Source organism: Micropterus salmoides, unplaced genomic scaffold, assembly GCF_014851395.1.
Source record: "Micropterus salmoides isolate LMB-PRFRI ecotype aquatic unplaced genomic scaffold, ASM1485139v1 Ms_hic_scaffold_4, whole genome shotgun sequence".
NCBI lineage: Eukaryota > Metazoa > Chordata > Actinopteri > Centrarchiformes > Centrarchidae > Micropterus > Micropterus salmoides.
The window spans coordinates 630,376-649,401 of NW_024043372.1; the positions used below are offsets into that span (position 1 = coordinate 630,376).

The 19,026-nt window shown below is 48.5% G+C and overlaps 1 protein-coding gene across 3 annotated transcripts; it reads left to right on the top strand.

The window, feature by feature from the left end:
* The first annotated feature begins 4,085 nt into the window (after positions 1 to 4,085).
* Positions 4,086 to 7,252, top strand: LOC119886675 (small vasohibin binding protein). Of its 3 annotated transcripts, XM_038697574.1 has the most exons (4): positions 4,086 to 4,202; positions 4,771 to 4,876; positions 5,991 to 6,119; positions 6,219 to 7,252. In XM_038697574.1, exons 3-4 carry the CDS (start codon positions 6,006 to 6,008, stop codon positions 6,303 to 6,305), a joined length of 201 nt encoding a protein of 66 aa, XP_038553502.1. In that variant the 5' UTR covers positions 4,086 to 4,202; positions 4,771 to 4,876; positions 5,991 to 6,005; the 3' UTR covers positions 6,306 to 7,252. The 3 variants fall into 3 exon arrangements, with proteins under 3 accessions (XP_038553502.1, XP_038553501.1, XP_038553503.1); XM_038697573.1 differs by lacking the exons at positions 4,086 to 4,202; positions 4,771 to 4,876 and adding an exon at positions 4,883 to 5,073; XM_038697575.1 differs by lacking the exons at positions 4,086 to 4,202; positions 4,771 to 4,876 and adding an exon at positions 5,104 to 5,220.
* The last annotated feature ends 11,774 nt before the right edge of the window (positions 7,253 to 19,026 follow it).

The following is a 19,026-nucleotide window of genomic DNA, read 5'->3' on the forward strand; positions in this document are numbered from 1 at the left end:
AATAATCATAAACATTTGTTTAACTTAAACATGCATGCCAATAAAGCACAGGGAATCAAACTGATTAGTACATTCAGTCATGACAGCCCTTCTTGTTGTTGTAGTTTTTCTCTCTTGCAGCTGAACTCACTCAGAGGAAGTTGTTAGTTTGATCTGAAGGTGAATCTGATCATCTGTTTTTCACTCTGTGTCTCTGTTATGAAGAATAACTACTGTTTCCTGTCTCGGGTGAGTCAGGTAAGGGGCGGAGCTTTGTTAGGCCACTTAAAGGGAACAGATGATAAATACGATGAACATGATTTCACTAAGAAGGACGTAGATTTGAGATGGTTTATTGCTTATAATGGAGCTGAGATGGGATTGTACGAAAAGAATCAGAACCAGAAGGAGCTTTATTGCCAAGTAGTGTTTTATACATACGAGGAATTTGCTCGGTGCTGCAGGCAGACAAACATACAGTTGACATAAATAAATGTAGACACATCTAAATATGGAATGGAAGAACAACGTTGCAGATATATACACATTTTTATTCTGGGTCTGTGCCGTGCAGAAGTAACGCAACAGAAGAGAATATTGTGTACATATAAACATATAAACTGACAACATCAAAATATCCAACAACAAAGATCAACAAATATGTGCAACGTGCCGGGTCTGAGCCTGACACGAGATGAAACAGCATTTACAGAACGATCGAGGGCCCGGAGGGTGGACTGCCTGGAGGCGTCTCTGATGCTGAACGAATGCCCGCAGTACACTTCAAAGTTGTTGGTGAAACCAGAAGTGTGTGGCTACTTTTCCTGTCTCTGTCAGGAACAGAGGATCTCGGGGAAGCGTGGATAGCTAGTCTCGAGTCCACATAGAGACGTATGGGTTTATACGGTCTGAGGTAAGAATTGAGTCGGAAGAGGTAGATGGGTTGCAGTAGACCGTACTGGTTGATTTTGCTACGTTTGAGGTGATACAAGACAGTGTATGGAAATGTCGGCCATGGTGGCGTGTTGACTCGGATGGTAGTGGAGGCTGGAGGCGGTAAACTCTGTGGCAAGAGAAGGAATGGCCGGGAAAAACCTTGATGCCTGGGTGGAAACCGCAAGTGAAACCGTTGATGAGGAAGTTCAAAAACTGGCGGTCAGGGTGGTTCGCCAAGGTCGAGGGCGGGGATATTTATGGGTGTTTTAAGAAATTGCCTTAGTCATAGACTGGGCTTGGTGGGGTTGTGAGGGCAGCCGTGACGAGCATGTGCGCCACCGCAGAAGGAGCAAGTGTTGAGAAAACGGCAGCCTGACATGATGCAACCCAAGTCGTTGAAGTTATTGCACACCATGCGGCCTGCCTCGTTTGTCCAAACTGAGAGGGTGAGGACCGAGAGCTGCTGCAGGCCTACTGGTCTGCTGGTTCTCGAAAAATGTTTAGGAACGAGGGGAGGTGGGGGAGCGGCGGAACTGGGCCTAGGGACGGAGGTGGGGTTGTAATTGGGGGGGGAACAGGAGCGGTGATAACGCGGATGGACGCTGGGTGTGATGGGGCACCGCCCAAGGTACAAGCGAGAGAGGAGCGAGCAGCAAAAACCCAGCAGTAGAGTTTGGTGTCGCTGGCTCCCCAGTACGTGCCGAGGTTAAACTGGTGAAGGCGGCTGGCTGCTTGGGAAGCAAAATGGACGTGATAAGTGAAAAACCCCGTTCCGCTGAACCGCAATGCCAAGTCCAGGATGATGGAAAGATAATCGTCCAGCTCTGCCCTGCGATGGGGGAAAAGTGAACAAATTGTGTCACGATAGAGGGAAAAGGCGAATGGCAGAGAAAGAAAAGGAGGAAATTGTGTTTTTTTTTATTTAGAGAAACAGGGACAACGTACAATAAACATTAACCTCAAAGGGGAAGATGCATTGTACCGGGTTTTAGCTCAAGAGCTAATTTTCACCCGTAGTCCCTGCAGGCCGATGTTAAGATACATAAAAAACATACATGAATAATAAGATTTACAATGACAAAATAAAAATGTACAAAAGGAAATATAGCACACACTTATATACACACATACATACATCTGGTCACATATGGGAACAAAATTGATTTAATAAAAGCCATTTCTTTGCCTGGCGTGTAAACGTGTAAGAACTTGTACTTTTAAACAACTCTGTAGGTAACATATTCCTCTGACGAGCGGCCACACCAGAAAAAGCAGAGTTTCCAAATGCTGTCCTGCGTTTAGGGATCCTGCTCCCCTCGCACTGTAGATCTAGTGGCTCGAGTTGTTTCAGAGCCCAAAGAGATAAATTGTTTTAGAGGAGCAGCGTTGTCATAAAGGATCTTGGCCTTGGCTAGCTGTAGCCGCGGTGGAGGAACCTGCATGAGAAAAGAAATGAGCCGCCTGTTCGGAAGAGATGGCTGTGTTGGAAGGAAGTGAAGGACAGGATGTTGGGATGAGGGGATGTGCGTGCATGGGTAGAGAGTGCAGCCTGCTGAGACGTGGATGAGAGGAAGAGGGAAAACAAATTAGAAACATCAGACAACGGGGGAGCAGGCGTAATACGACCTGGCTCTGAGGGAAGGAGCGGGCGGCCGTATGGTGGGAGGAGGTGAAGGACTGCGGTCACGATGACCGAGCCGTCGAGGAGTGGGTGAGGCAATGAACGGGGTTCGGGAACCGCGGATCGGAAGAGGAATAGCTCGTCGTCGAGGTGGTGAGGAGGAGTTCGTCCATGGCGACGTAAGCAACAATGTTGATTGCTGTGGAGCTGAAGTTCTAACGTCGCGTGGGAACGTTTAGAGAACTGAGACAGTGAGAGAGAGTTTGGGCGATCTTATGTATGTGGTGGTGATTGGATTCGCAGGTGTGTGTGATGGGACACGGGTGGTTTAATCAGTGAGGGGGAAGAGGGAGGCGTGGTCCTGTTCCTGAACCTCAGTTTACATAAGGTGCACCAATCTACGGTGGAAACTGAACACAAAACATTTTAAAGTATACAAATGAAAGTGAGTGCAGCTCTCAGATCTGTTTCTCCTGAAGATCAGCTTCTCTCCTGTGAGATGGTCTCTGCTGAGGCAGCACACATGCAGGCGTGATTCAGTCTTAAGGTCCACATCTCTAAAAGTCTCAACAGGTGGAGACAGCAGGAAACACTGACATATGCACATGTGACTCAAAGCAACCTGATATCTCAGCCTGTGCCTTTATTATCATGCAGGCAACATTTTAATAAAAATATAAAATCTCAGATTGCGGCCCTGATTCTCAGACTACAGTTCTGCCTTTTGGTTTAAATTATTTTCTGGCTAATTTGCTGCTGTCTGTTCACCATCTGAACAGTAAAGTTCAGTCCTCACTTCACAACACCGGCTGGCTGTATGTCAGTAAAGACAGAAGAAGAAGAAACACCGTCAGGTTGAGCGGATGGTACTGCAGGTAAACATAGACGTAAATAAAAAAGCCGTTAAAATAAAAAAAGGAAGAGAAACAGAAGATGAGCTGGCAGCGACGGCCCTGAAAGGAGACGGCATTCAGACAGATGCTGCTGAGATACAGAGAGGATTTATAATCAAAACGTTTCACTGGTTGTCAACGCAGGAAGATGAAAGAGTTATAATCCAGAAGATCATTTCAAAACAAATTTTACTGGACCCTAAGCCTTTTCTGTCGGGCTTAGTGAACATCGTTTCAGCAGAAGTTAACGAGACCTCAGCTCGCTGTAGGACAGAAAATGTGTTGCACCAGACCGATGAAGTCAGGTTTTTGTCATCTGGTTCCATATTTTGAGTGGTTGGTTCTTTACTTCCAGTTTCTATTTGTTTGTGTGCCTGTCTGTTCTCTCCTTGTCTGTGTCTTAGTCTTAGTCCCATGTCTCCATGTTTGTGTTGTCCTGGTTCCAGTTCCCTGCCCTGGTTTTACTTTGGTAACTCTGTCCTTGTGTGTTCCCACATGCTTTACTTCCTGTTTTAGTTTGTAGTTTCTGCTCCTGGTGTGTGTTGTCATGTTTTACTTCCAGTGCTTGTCTGATTGTTTAAGTGGGTTCACCACCTGTTCGCCTGGTTGTCTGTCTTTCACTCCTTGCCAGTTCATTGTTGTTGTTGTTCATGTGTTCTAGTCTAGTGGTTTCCCTGCCACAGGCCTCCGGTGTTACTCGTGCCTCCTGTGTTTTTTGTGGATTACTTTGGATTATTCACCGGTTGTGTTTTGGACTGCTTACCACCTCACCTGTAAGTTTCACCGTGTGCTGCAATAAACCTCACTCATTCACCAGTACCTGCTCAGTGTCGTGGCTGAGCTGACAACCACGGTTTGAAAGCATTCGCTAAAAGTTTTCTGAGAATTAGCTTGCAACAAGAAATGTTCATTCTATGAGAAAGTTGTGCTTGCACAATAAGAAAACATGCTCTGTATGTAAATACAGAAGAAACAGATCTGCCTTGTCCAAAAAAAGTAACTTAGGCTAAAAATACAAGCTGCCGATCACTGCGTTATGTTCAGTTTCTATTTTCTGAATTGTCACCGGCCACCTTTTGTTTCCCTTCATGTAAATAAAGACGTTTCCACCACAAATTAGAGCAGAAAACGTCTTCAGAATGCAGGAACTGAAGAGTTTAATGCTCAAAATCTTCTGGGGGAGGAAGTAGCCTTTTTCATGGATGAGTATTTCTTCTAAATAACACTGGAGTCTCTCGTCTTGTTCTCCTGACTTCAGTATCGTGCATGGGGGGGGGGGGGGGGGGGGGTTGTTGTTTTGTATGTCACTGTGTTCAAGCTGAAGATCTTTTGTTAAAACAGGATCAGAGAGGATGAAGATGGAGCTGGAAGCTGCAGATTCTTGGACACATCAGGAGAAGAGACACCGACTCTGAGCTGCAGAACCTGTTCCATCCACGAGGAGGCGGTAAGGAAACATTTCAGGATGCCGACCGCCATTAAAACTCAACGGAGAAGAAGAGAACCGGAACCGGAACCGGAACCTTTCCACAGACGCTTCAGTGCGGAGCTGTTATTCGGTGACACTCTGCGATCAGCTGTTCGATCGGCCGCAGCTCCACCGGAGGTTTCCCGTGAATCAGCTGATCTGACCGTTTCCCGCCGGTAAGTGGCTCGTTGTTGACAAACAGCTGCCGCTGGTCTCAGGTGAAGACAAACTGCCAGAGGACACGTTTAGAGAACAACCGGCCGCGTAGCTCCACGTGCTGAGCAGAGTCCTGTCCTGACGCTGGGGACATCTAGGGGCCCCCGGTAGGGCTCTGCTTCCTCCCCCTGCAGACTCTTCATGTTCAGGCAGCAGGTCACATTTCAAAAGATCTAGAACAAGTTTCATCTTTTCTCCTGATCCGGTCCTGATCCGGTCTCCGGTCCTGATCCAGGGAGACGACAGGAACTTGTTAAAGTTTCTGACTCATTTTAGAATCAGCAGCTTGTTTTTTAAGCTGAAGTTACTTTTTTGTTTCTTCTATATTTTAATTGCCTGTTTTCTTGTAAACTTTCCTGAAGGCTTTTTCATTTGTTATTTAACTGTGAGCTGCATTTCAGAAGGTTTTTAACTAATTATGCTTTAAAAAGCGGTGGTGGGGACATGTCCCCGGCGTCCCCGGTGTAAATGTCCCCTACGGTACCAGCACTTACTGTTCCTACTATTTATTCGCTGCTACTGTTAATCATTACTCTGCTGTTAATACTGTAAAAACTGTTCATAATAACTCTTATAAATTTCTTTGATGTGCAAAGTGAGCAAAGAATTTTCCCTCGGATTAATAAGGTGGTTCTGATAATTACTAAAAGTTCCACAGACTGAAGATTAAAGCGTGAAAGAGGTTCAGCTGTCGTCATGTGAGGCTCGTTAATTACTTTCTGCACCAAACCAGATGTTTTAAACTCGGCAGAACTTGTTGACGTTTCCTTTAAAAAGGCGTTCGTTCGCCGGCCGGTCGTCTTTTGACACGGATGAACTGTTCAGCCGTGGGTTGTGATATTTTTAGGTGACGGGTTGTTGTGTCTGTGTCCGTCAGAGCCAGCGGGTCGTCATGGAGCCGGCGTGCCGTAAAGACAAGCCGAAGCTGAACTCCACCCCGACGAGAGGAGACCGAGCCAAACAGAAGTCCGCTCAGCAGGAGCTCAAACAGCGACAGAGAGCGGAGGTGTTTAATGATCCCGGATCTGCTGCCGGACGCTGTCCTGGTCTCTGAGGGACCTGGTCTTTCAGGTGTATAATCCCTGCCTGCGTTCTGTGTTTGCAGATCTACGCGCTGAACAAGGTGATGACGGAGCTGGAGCAGCAGCAGTTTGAGGCCTTCTGTAAACAGATGCAGTCACAGGGAGAATGAAGAGTCCCGCCCCCCTCCGGACCAGGACCTCCAGGAACACGACGTGCGCAGCAGGCCGCCGGTGTGCGTTTAAATATCAGCCTTTTGTCAGCTCGTCTTTCTGTACTGAACCAGGTTTTACACAGATTGTGGTCTGTGAAGGACCTCTTTCAAGAAGCACCAGCTGCTAAACGTTCAGGAGACTTCCGGTGTGCGGTCAGGGTGAACGCTAGCCGCCCTCGTGCAGCCCCGCCCCCTCCTGCGTGTTTTGCATCTGACTCAGAAGTAAAAATGATGATTCTGTATTTTAGCTTAAAGAGCACGCTGAGCCTCTTTCTGTTTCTTATCTCAGCGTTTTCATTCTTCTTAATTCTCCACCTTCAGTGTTTCCTCCAAACGGCCCCCCCGCTGTCCCTTCTCCCGGCCCGCCGATCAGCCGGCCCACGTTTGGTCCCGTCTCTGGTGTCGGCTGAGCGTCGGGTTACTGCTGCTAGTGACGCGACCAGCTACACCCGCGTCATGTGATCGAACGAGCCGCACGCACCGTGTTAGACCTGAGCATTGATCGGCCGCTCCAACGCGCAGCCATTGATCACCTGACTCTTGTTTCTTGATCTGGATCCACAAAGCGGCTTCTGGTCCTCGTGGCTCCACACGCACGAGACGAGACGCCAAAACACGAACCACACAGAACATCACACGGCTGCCGTCCCGCCTCCACTCACTCAGCTCACGCAGTGTGCACCATGTCGTCTGAAGGCCCCGGGGTGTGGCCCCCGGGGTGTGGCCCCCGGGGTGTGGCCCCCGGGGTGCATCTATGGGTTCTTTTAAAACCTACATGTTTAGTTTCCTGGTGCTTCGTAATGTGCATGTTTGATATCACGTTCTTGCCCCTTCGGTCTTTTCCTGTATAAACTGTTTGTGTAAAGTGTCGCTGGCTGCTGTAAATAAAGTTTATAGAAATCCAACCTACGTGTCTGTGTGAGTGTAAAGTCCCAGCATGCATCTGTACACTGGAAGACATCAACTACAGGAGAGGAGTTTTATATTTCTACACCTGAAGGAATTACAACAAAATACTTTTATGTTTTTTCCTGGAGAACTTTATTAATCCAGACAAACATTTAATAATAATAATAATAATAATATTGTCACTAATATATAATTTATTATTATTTTATTAAACCTTTATTTAACCAGGAAAATCCCATTGAGATTACTAATCTCTTTTTCAAGGGAGTCCTGGCCAAGACAGCGGCACAGATCACAACAATTCAGTACATTTCAGACAATTTCATAACAATTTCATAAGACTATTTAAAAACATTTACAAACCATAGATTTCATTTCCAAACCTTTGAGCAAGAGTTTAAATTGGCCTATAAATTTAGATTTTTAGGTGAGTAAAATCGTGTTTTCTGTCTTTAGATGGAAGTAGTACTACGTATGAGAGTGTTTTTGGGTTCTGAGGGTCCGGGTTTGATGCTGACCTGTTTCCATAGAGACGTGCTCTGCCCCTCCTGTGTGTGTGGCCGTGTCGTCCAGCTCTGCTGTGATTGGTCCAGCCTGAAAGCAGGTTGACTCGTAGTCAGAATCACCTGAGCGAGTGTTGGTGAGCGTGGAGGTCCGGTCCTCTGACCTCCTGTGGACCTGCGTGCACCCTGTTTATCTGCTGTGGTGGGGGGGGCTGATGGTCACTTCAGGGTCTGGGGCCTCCAGGAGCTGGAGCCTGGAGGAGAGGACCCCAGAACATGTGTAAGTCATATCTTTGATCTGCTGACTGAATATTAAGTTTTATAAAACACATTCTGACTCTAAACTGATGAAGCTGCCGACTTTGTTGCTGAAAGGAAATGTGGTTCTGCTTTTTCTTAAATCAGCTCCTAGTTTCCGTTAAACTGGTGGCACTAAACCACCAGCTGGCCCCCGGTCTGGCCCCCGGTCTGGCCCCTGTGGGTCAAACAGGCTCACACCGCCGCAGGTGAGGGTGTGTCCTCGTTTTTTAGCTGACATTTGAACTTAAGGTAAACGGAGTAACTGCAGTAGGACGGAAAGGACTTCAGTGTCAGTGCACACGTTTCTGTTGCACTGTGCCGTCATCCTGAACGTTAAATATATAAAAGATAATTTACAGAGGGTGGAGGCGGTGCTGCAGTGTTACAGCTGTCCTTCACTCTGGAGCTCCTCCCACAGGGCGACTCAGAGGACAGGTGTGGACAGGTGTTGGGTCCTGAAGGTGCCCCGCAGAGAAGATTCAGTCAGTCTGTTCAAAGCCTTCAGTGGATCTGAGCAGACCAGAGTTCTTTTCCAGCGTCCGTAAGAAGTCGAGCTGCTGTTGAGTCAACCAGGACGGAGGAGCTCGCTCATTAAAGCCTCTCCACTTCCTGTCCCCTGACGGTGCGAGTTCTTTTGTCTTTTGGGCGTTCGGTGTGAGCTTACTCTCACTGCGCTGTTTCACTGGCGTTGCAAATTTAAATGATCGTGTTGGTGAACACGTGGAGATGAGGAGACTCCAGCTCAGCACTCGGCTGTAGTACCGTTTAGAGATGTTTGTATTTGAGTACATGAGTAAATGAACATTCCAGCACGGCTCCGTGTTTTTAGTGAACCGGTTAACGATAGTGAACACCTTCAGAGCACAGCTGACGTCTGCAGAGATGTTAAGCGTGGATCTTTTTAACTGAGTTCTCATGTGCTGCTGATGGTCGATGTTACTGACCCGCTCGTCATGAAGGAGATCTCTTCTGTAAAACTCCCTGCTGGGATTGATCCAGCGATTTATCAGTGCAACAAACTGAAAAGGTGAAATCATTATACCTGATGATGGAACAAATAAAAGCAGCTCCAGTAAACGAAGTGAAATCTGGACGGACTCTGCAGATGTGGAAAATGTTTCGTTGTTTTAGGAACATAAAACATTTATTTATTACTGATCAGTATAATCGGTCTGTTTCGTTCAACAGTTTTAGTTTAGTAAGAAAATGACTTTAGAGAGCTAAACAGCTCTTAGGGGCTCACATACATGTAAAAACATAAACCCATGAAAGACTCACATTAAAATATCAAAACACAAACTCTTCCGTAAACAAATAGGAGCAGTCGAACAACGCTGCGTTACAAAGTGGAGGAAGTGCAGGAAGGTCTGGGTGGTGCAGCTGGTCGCAGGTTTGATTGCTGTGGACTGCACTAACCTGCACCAGTGTTCACATTATTGTGTCCACTCTCACTGAGCGATCCCCTGCAGCTGACGTCTGTACCGGTCACATGTGAACTCCAGGGGGCAGCGCCGGCGCAGGAAAGCAGCAGGCTGCAGTTCTCTAGTGATCCAGAGAGGGGTCCAGCTGAGACCTCAGCTGAACCAGCACGCGGGCTTCCTGCCTCCTCTGATCCTGGATCCAAGGGGTTTCAGGCCTGCTGGTGTTTGTTCCCACCTGTGGCAGAAGTTCACTGATTGTTTCTGGGGTTTCTGGAAGCAGCGCTCTGCCTGGCATCGTGTCCTCGTGGGTCCGTGTGGCCGACCACTCGTGTCAAGATCAAGAAGACCTGGTAAACTGCAGGAGGGTTGTTTAAAGGAGCCGGAGGAATTCAGATCGTTCATGCTATACGATAAACTCTGGCCGTCGCTCCGTCAGCCCACTGCTGGTTTTACCTGCGTCCTCTTGTGACACAGAAGGCTGGATCTCAGCCTCCAGACTCAGGACTCTGAGGTCAGACCTTCAGGTGCATGAGGGCTCTCTGCAGACTCTGCCTGAGGGAGTTACCCACAGTTCATAGCGTTGTGACATTAAACAGTAAACAAACATGGAAGGAGCAGCTACGATGAAACGATGACGCTGTACACTGATTATTTGAAAATTAGCCCTTCGGATCAGAGAGTCGGCGCCTCGGCACGTCAAGGTAACCTGAGACGTCCCTTTAAACCAGGTAACTCTGTGAGGGTCCAGGCTTTGGGCTGGGATCCAGCTGTGGTCACATCATCACGGCGCCCTCCTCCTGTGAGACATTTTATGTTGTAAATAATAAACTTTAAAAACATTGAGTTTGGAGTCTGACCTTCAGGCTGCTGCATGTTTGTCGAACCGTTCGTCCAGTCGACCTCACAGGTGGCGACACGTTCAGAATGAATAAACTGCAGGACAGCCGCTCCGCTCTACAGCAGCGAGGGCGGGGTGCGTTCACAGAGGGCGGAGCTTATACGCTCTGACGTGGTTATCGCCACCACGCGGATCTGATTTACGTTAGAAACCAATGTGTTGAAACGGAGTTGTAAGGAAGAGCTGAACGGGACCTCCGCCACTGTTGTGCCGCCTCGCCGCCTCCCTGTAAAGCTTGGGGCGACCCCTAGTTGGGGTCGAGAGCCTCAGGTTGGGAACCAGTGAGACACCAGCCAGGTACGTTTCTTTTATAGCTAGAAAACATGTTCCTCCTTCAAATTTAACGTTCACTGTTGTTTTATTTCAGTCTTTCTGATTTTACATGTAGTTTTTTGTGTGAAGCACTTTGTAACCACGGTACACAAAGGGCCAGTTTATTAGGTACACCTAACTGGAACAAATGCAGTCGTGTAAAAGTCCGTCATGAAGGTTTAATGTTCGCCGAGCTGTATTACATTATACATGTTCCCGTTGTGTGGATGTAGTTTGAGCCTTTTAAGTGCAGGTGATTAAGACGAGTCAGAACGTGATCCATCACCTCGCGTCTGCAGAGCTGCAGGAAACTCGTTCAACCTGAGCTGACCAGCTGACCTGACCTGCCGCGAGGACACAGGTTCATCAGAGGGGCCTCTGAGTCTGACCTTTCTCTCATTATCTGCCTCCATCCCTGCAGGATACAGCCAAGAAATGGAGGGCTGATGAAATATTAATGTGGAATCATCGGCGGTCCAATGAAATCCATTAGGAGCCTCAAATCAACGGGAGGAGTAAGCACTGCCAGACTGGCCCCCCCGACTGGCCCCGATGGAAATAATGGTGGAAAAACAGTCTGCAGTGAAAAGCTGGTGGAGAAGAAGTGCAGTGAACGTCACACTAAAGTGCTGCTGCTCTCTCGCCTTTCTATACAAGTGAAATGTCTTTTGAAGAAATATTCCAGCTTCTAAAATGAGCTGAAATGTCGTCTGAATGAATGTTTAGCTGAATGTTGTGCAGAGCTGAAAGTCTGCCGGGCAGCTTTGTGCTCATACGAGGAAACTGACTCCAGTCTTACACAGAACAGCAGCTTTTTGGTGGTCTCGGTCTTGGACAGAGAGGACTCGGGCGGGGGCGGAGCTAGACTCTCAGCTCAGTGGGGGTGGAGCTTCATCACAAAGTAATTTATAAAAAGTTAGAAAGTCCACTGAGTCCGTCCTCGTTGATCGCAGCCACTGTAGTCGATGCTTGTGCTCACACTCCGCTCCTCTCTGGAGAGAATGCAGCCATTTTCAAAATAAAACACCGATCGGATTTCAACAATAACCACAGACAAAGAAACAGTTTAACTACGTAGCTACTTAATCATAGTAGAAGGTCAAAACGCAAACACTTATCACCAAATGAACAAAATCTAACTGTTTCTTTGTCAACATCCTGACTTTGATTAGAAGTAAAACTTATTGCTTCAAATGTAACCAATAACCCTAATTAAAAATATGTTGTTCCCGCCCCCCTGGGCGAGAAGCTGTAGCTGCCCGGGAGCAGGAGGACATTTAGCTACCTAAACTATACTCACGCAGACGGCCGGGCCCACGTTATTAGCTAAGGTACGCTACGTGACGTTAGCAGAGCTAGCTTACCTATGTATATGCTGTCAAAGTTGCTCGCCACAATGCAAAAAGTCAGCTCTCAAAAACAAGGGAAAAAGTATTAAAATGGGGGAATATTACTTAAAATAAGCAAAATTATCAGAACAAGAATATTTCACTTGCTACTTAAGGACAAAAAAACGTCAAACATAAAATAAAAGCCGCCTGGTAAGAAAGAAATATCTAAAAACAAGTATATTTTGCCTTCAATTAAGATAATTAATCTTAGAGTTTAGTTTTTGCAGTGCAGTTATTTTTTCCAAGCTGCCTAATTTAGTGAACATATTGAGGGAGGGGGCTGATGCAGCACATGTGGTGACGACGAGTCTTTAAATCTGAATGAAACAATGATTTGACATTTATGCTCAGCGTGGAGCGTTAAATAAAGAAGCTTGCCTTGATTTCAGCTCTTAGTGTTTGTATGTGGGTGTTTTAATGGGAATGTGGATCTTTCAGATCAGTTTGAGACGTACCTGTGATCTGTAATGTGGGGAACCGGTCTTGGTCTTGACCCGGTCTCGGTTTGGGCCGTCTGGACTACAACCCTACCCGTGTCTGTCGTTTGTAGACGGCAGGACGCTGGTGTGGTGCAGAGGAAGCTGGAGAAATATTTTGTGCAGGCGGATCTGATATTTGCAGCATGAACAGTGTTTTAAAAAAGGAGTTTCAACAATGGAGCTAAAAGCTGGTGTCTGCACGCTCATGTTGGTGTTCAGCAAGTACAACATGTCCTCTAACATCTTACAACTAAAGTGAGTGAAGCTCTGTTCTCCACAGCTGCATTATTCACACTGTGGAGCTGCTAACAGTTTTTCACACACTGAGAATCCTTTTTCTAAGAAAGCATCCCGACGCCGACGTCCTCAGCCGACCACAGAGAACAAAACACTCCTGAGATTTAAATCTGATGCAGAACCAGAACACAGAGTCAGAGGAAAGAGCGCTCTATAAATCCCAGATCCAGACGTCAGCAGGCCCCTCAGGCGTCCCGGCTTTCCCACGTCTACCTACATTAATGTGATCCTTTCCTCAACACAGCGTCACACTGCCTCCTCTCAGCCGCCTCCTGCTTTCTCTTGTCTTGCAGTTGTCTCCTCTTCTTGTTGCATCACATGTTTCAGCCACGTTAGCAGCATGGCGTTATGGATGTCAGACACTCACGGCTGTCTGCGCTGCAGAGCGGAGAGGAAACACAGAAAGGAACGAGGAGTGAAGGGAGAAGAGGTGGATGAATGGAGGACAGTTTGGTGCAGGAGACAGGAGACAAATCAAGGAGAGGAAGTGAGGACGTGGATGAGGAGGCAGCAGAATAAGGAGTCAAGCAAAGGAGGTCGGGGGGACAAGAGCAGGAGTAAGGCTACACCCACACTGAAAACATCACGTGACCGTTCACATACACTGAGCATGTGCGGTGTAAACAGGAAGCAGATTGTCTACTCCGCAGCTGCAGAAGAAAGTTCTACTGGAGACGAACGCAGAGCAGCGACGGTAAAGAACCACAGCTGAGATTTCTCTGACAGCGAGGTGGAACTGAGAGGAACACGGGAGGACAGAGAGACGGCGGCGGCGGGAAACAGACCGGGAGAATGCAGAGTACCAGTGTAGAAGTGTTATTTACACAGTGCAGAATATTTTAATAAAACTCTGTCAGCAGCATCGCGCTTCTGCTTTGACTGACTGATGAGAGCCGATCAGGAAGTGGAGGGAACATGAGGGGAAGAACAGATCAGATCTGTCATATTTTAATGGCTCAAAACAAACCCGATCACATGCCGACCCTTTCTTTACTTTCCTCTGCAGAGTTTCCCCCGCCTCAGCTGCTGGAGCGAGACGCGAACCGAGAGGTGGGTGTAGCCGCTGTGATGTTGCCCGTTGGTTTGTGGACCGCCGTTCTGAAGCCTCCCGTTTGGCATTTTGGCCGTCGCCATCTTGGTTTTTTGGAACAAGGTGTGACCATATTTGGATGAGAGGGAGGAGCCAGTTAGCTTGGTTAGCAAGGTACATCTGTAATTCATGCTAGCTGTGATATTAGCTGGGATGCTAATTTTAGCTCGCCACAAAAAGGCTTAAAACATACTTACTGGAATTGCCTCTATCCTTGTAGCCCCGCCCTGAAGCCTCCCCTGCTTCCTGGTCTCTGTTCCTCTAAACGGGACCATAATTTACTAAATGAACATCATGCTGTGTTGAAGAAGACTTGAAACTAGCGACTGAGACCATAAACTCATCAGGAAAGTGTTTACTGAGGGAATAAATCAGCTGACAAGCAGAAACATTTTCTGCAGCCGCTGGAGTCGCCCCCTGCTGGCTGCTAGAGAGGACGCAGGTTTAAGTCGCCCCCTGCTGGCTGCTAGAGAGGACGCAGGTTTAAGTCGCCCCCTGCTGGCTGCTGGAGAGGACGCAGGTTTAAGTCGCCCCCTGCTGGCTGCTGGAGAGGACGCAGGTTTAAGTCGCCCCCTGCTGGCTGCTAGAGAGGACGCAGGTTTAAGTCGCCCCCTGCTGGCCGCTAGAGAGGACGCAGGTTTAAGTCGCCCCCTGTTGGCTGCCGGAGAGGACGCAGGTTTAAGTCGCCCCCTGCTGGCCGCTAGAGAGGACGCAGGTTTAAGTCGCCCCCTGCTGGCTGCTAGAGAGGACGCAGGTTTAAGTCGCCCCCTGCTGGCTGCTAGAGAGGACCCAGCTTTAAGTCGCCCCCTGCTGGCCGCTAGAGAGGACGCAGCTTTAAGTCGCCCCCTGCTGGCCGCTAGAGAGGACGCAGGTTTAAGTCGCCCCCTGCTGGCCGCTAGAGAGGACGCAGCTTTAAGTCGCCCCCTGCTGGCCGCTAGAGAGGACGCAGCTTTAAGTCGCCCCCTGCTGGCCGCTAGAGAGGACGCAGGTTTAAGTCGCCCCCTGCTGGCCGCTAGAGAGGACCCAGCTTTAAGTCGCCCCCTGCTGGCCGCTAGAGAGGACCCAGCTTTAAGTCGCCCCCTGCTGGCCGCTAGAGAGGACGCAGCTTTAAGTCGCCCCCTGCTGGCCGCTAGAGAGGACGCAGCTTTAAGTCGCCCCCTGCTGGCCGCTAGAGAGGACGCAGCTTTAAGTCGCCCCCTGCTGGCCGCTAGAGAGGACGCAGCTTTAAGTCGCCCCCTGCTGGCCGCTGGAGAGGACGCAGGTTTAAGTCGCCCCCTGCTGGCCGCTGGAGAGGACGCAGGTTTAAGTCGCCCCCTGCTGGCCGCTGGAGAGGACGCAGGTTTAAGTCGCCCCCTGCTGGCCGCTGGAGAGGACGCAGGTTTAAGTCGCCCCCTGCTGGCCGCTAGAGAGGACGCAGGTTTAAGTCGCCCCCTGCTCGTCGTTAGAGAGGACGCAGGTTTAAGTCGCCCCCTGCTGGCCGTTAGAGAGGACGCAGCTTTAAGTCGCCCCCTGCTGGCCGCTAGAGAGGACGCAGGTTTAAGTCGCCCCCTGCTGGCCGTTAGAGAGGACGCAGCTTTAAGTCGCCCCCTGCTGGCCGTTAGAGAGGACGCAGGTTTAAGTCGCCCCCTGCTGGCCGCTGGAGAGGACGCAGGTTTAAGTCGCCCCCTGCTGGCTGCTAGAGAGGACGCAGGTTTAAGTCGCCCCCTGCTGGCCGCTGGAGAGGACGCAGGTTTAAGTCGCCCCCTGCTGGCTGCTGGAGAGGACGCAGGTTTAAGTCGCCCCCTGCTGGCCGCTAGTGAGGACGCAGGTTTAAGTCGCCCCCTGCTGGCTGCTGGAGAGGACGCAGGTTTAAGTCGCCCCCTGCTGGCCGCTAGTGAGGACGCAGGTTTAAGTCGCCCCCTGCTGGCCGCTAGAGAGGACGGAGGTTTAAGTCGCCCCCTGCTGGCCGCTAGAGAGGACGCAGGTTTAAGTCGCCCCCTGTTGGCTGCTGGAGAGGACGCAGGTTTAAGTCGCCCCCTGCTGGCTGCTGGAGAGGACGGAGGTTTAAGTCGCCCCCTGCTGGCTGCTGGAGAGGACGGAGGTTTAAGTCGCCCCCTGCTGGCTGCTGGAGAGGACGCAGGTTTAAGGCTCTTCACATTCGGAGGTTCCTGCCTGTTAAATTGAAACTAACTTGAGCACTGGGGTGATTTGAAAGGAGAAAGTAGTTAAAAAGTAGGTGAAATAAAGCAGAAGAAAGACAGTTTTGGACAGAGGAAGAGGAACTGGTAGAAGAAGAGGAGAGGCAGGGCAGGAGGAGGCTGAACTGAGTCTGAGTAAGGGAGGGTGAGGAGGAGACAAGAAGAGCTGATGGTAGAGGAAAAGAAGCTGAAGAGGAAGCAGGAATACGATGATGAAAGGATGTCGGAGGAGGACATTTGAGCAAAGGGAAGGTGGAGACAGAGAAAGAGGAGCGGTGGAGAAGGGATTGTGTTGGAAGGAGGAGGATGAGGAAGACGACAAGGAAGCAAGGAAGGAGTGGGCGGGTAATGACGGGTGGAGCTGCTGATGAATGGTTTTTAAATATCACGGCTGTCTGCAGCTCTGAGGGGAGGAGCTCAGTGGAGGAGGAGGGCGTGGAGAAAGAAAAGAAAAGAAGATGATTAGAAAGCTTAAGTGAAGAATACACTAACAGGAGAAAACATGGAGGACAGGGGAAACAGGAGGAGGAGGGTCTTTGATTTCAGGCAGAAGCATCGATTGCTTTAGATTTGTTTTATTCGGCAGACTTTATCAGCCGTAGTTAGCTGAGCTGGTTAAGCTAATGTTAGACTCATGAGTTGAAAACAACTTTCTAATGTTTCCGTCTGACTCCATTTAAAACCAGATCCTTCCAAAATCTTGATTGCTATGTAGGTGATGATAACGGAGGCTAAAGCTAACAGGTTCCCCGGCTCTTTGTTTGCTTTCACTGCGTTCAGTGCGAGCTCGTGGTCGGGGAGCCGATCCACACGGCGTGAGCTTCTGTCCGTGCAGACGAAACATGTGGTGTGAGTGAACCAGCTCGTTCTCATTGGCTTCAGAGCTGCGCTTTGCCTCCTCCTTCGGTGTCTGGTACCAACACGCACGGCAGCCTTTAGCATCATAGTGTGAAAGTCTAACCGGACGTTGCGTAGTAATTATTGCTAACTTGACGAGTTGCATGTAGTTTCAGAACTGCATTTCTAGGACCCTTGTTTACCTTGATACTGCCAGCTAGCTAAGTTTTTGATTATATGCATGTCGATTGGGTAACTCAACAGCTGCCAGCAGAAGGGTTAACCTCCTTTGGGTTGCTGTGCATTAACACCACCACTCCACTAGATGGCGCTGTTGCAAAAGAACTGCCGTCCCAGGGTTGCGAGGGGGCCTGAAACTGCAGCCTCCGGTACTGCAGCTAGATAATATTGAACTTGACCGAGGATCTCTACACGTGCCGCAACGTGTTAAAAAGCGACGCCATGGGGTCTTGATGCAGTGTCCATATGTGACGAGCTGAATAAAGCCAGAGCCCGTTCAGTCTAACCTAGAAGAAAACTCTCATCTCTAAAGAAGAAGAGCAGCTCCAAACCAAATGTTCGTGACGCTTCACCTGAAACCGGCGTGCTGCTGAGGACAGGACTGTCTCTCTGGACACATCTCGTACAGACGATCGAGACAAGAAATCATAAACGAGGTCAACCGGGCCGCCAGAACCGCACTGCTCACCGTCATTAAATCAGCCGGAACACAGTAAAATGTACTGATGCTGTTGGTGCTGAAAATCCTTCCCCAGAGTCGTCGGCCCGAAAGACGGATCCCACATCCTCATTACCTCGGCGTGAAGCCGGTGACAGGAAGTCTTTTTCACGCCCTGCAGTGTAACAGTGTTAACACAAGTGACGCTCACAAACACTTTTATTCATTTTCACTCTCACGTATTTATTCATGAGCGTTCCTGATGGAAGAACACAGATCTTAGTTCTGTCCACTTACTCTCCTTCCTTTCCACTTTTACTCTCACGCTGCTAAAGGATTATTTTCACAATCACTCGCTGTACTGCGGGGCGTCTGGAAGTGTTGCCTCAGCGTACCCGGGTCCAGACCTCCAGAGTTTGGAGTGTGCACCGTTCAGGCCACTGAAGCAGAGCGATTCCTGCTTCACTGGCCTTCTAAACACTAAGCTGCACACAGCTCACATCAGGAGGAGTTTTAGTGAACTGACAGGGAGGATCGTGTTGATGCTGCAAACACTAAAAGGAGTCAATTAACTATCAACCAAACTGCAGCAGGAATAATCTGCAGGTGACTCCAGCCTTTGCTTCTGCAGATTTCTCCTAAATTAACCAGCAGTCCGCATCAGATACTGCCTCACCTGGCATTTCAGAAAAACTGTGATACAAAAGGTTATTGTCTCAGTGAGTAATCAACGGGGAAAGTTTGACAATGATACCTGTCATGCAAAATGTGCTGAAGAACACATCTCTTTAAAGCCTCAGCAGCTCCTACAGACACCAAACTGTCCAGTTTTATTCCTTTTTTCAGACGGGTTTGTTCATGTGTCATTCACAGCCTGAATTATAGAACATTTTAATCCCCAAAACATGGCAACGTTTTTTATGCCTGTTGACAAATTTTCTGATTTATGAAATGCTAAAAAGAGAAATCTTAAATCCTCTCTGTAAAACCATTGGAGCAACAAAATAAAACATCAACATCATTTTGAACCTGACTTAATCCAGTGCTTAGATTTTAGTAAATGAACACCATATTTCATTAGATACTGCCTCATTTGCATATTTAAACACAACATTTCAGAAAACCTGTAACACAAACAACGATGGACTTAATGTAAAAAATCAACTGGGAAAGTTTCATGGTGACATCGTGTCACAAATTCTGTCAAGTGTCCTTGCGTTTCATGAAAGGCGCTATATCAATTTAAGATATTAGCAGTGTCTCAATTTCCAGCTTTTCTCCTGGTGATCAGTACTCTGTATCACTGCAAAGCAAGGCTGCAACTAATGATGATTTTCATTATCGATTAGTCTGTCGATTATTTCCTCGATTCATCGATCAGCTGTC

What these genes read in the sequence shown, in the direction of transcription:
- LOC119886675 (XM_038697574.1), top strand. Translation starts at nt 6,006, where the DNA reads ATGGAGCCGGCGTGCCGTAAAGACAAGCCGAAGCTGAACTCCACCCCG. An exon ending in AACAGCGACAGAGAGCGGAG is followed by an intron (nt 6,120 to 6,218) that starts GTGTTTAATGAT and finishes CTGTGTTTGCAG; the next exon opens with ATCTACGCGCTGAACAAGGT.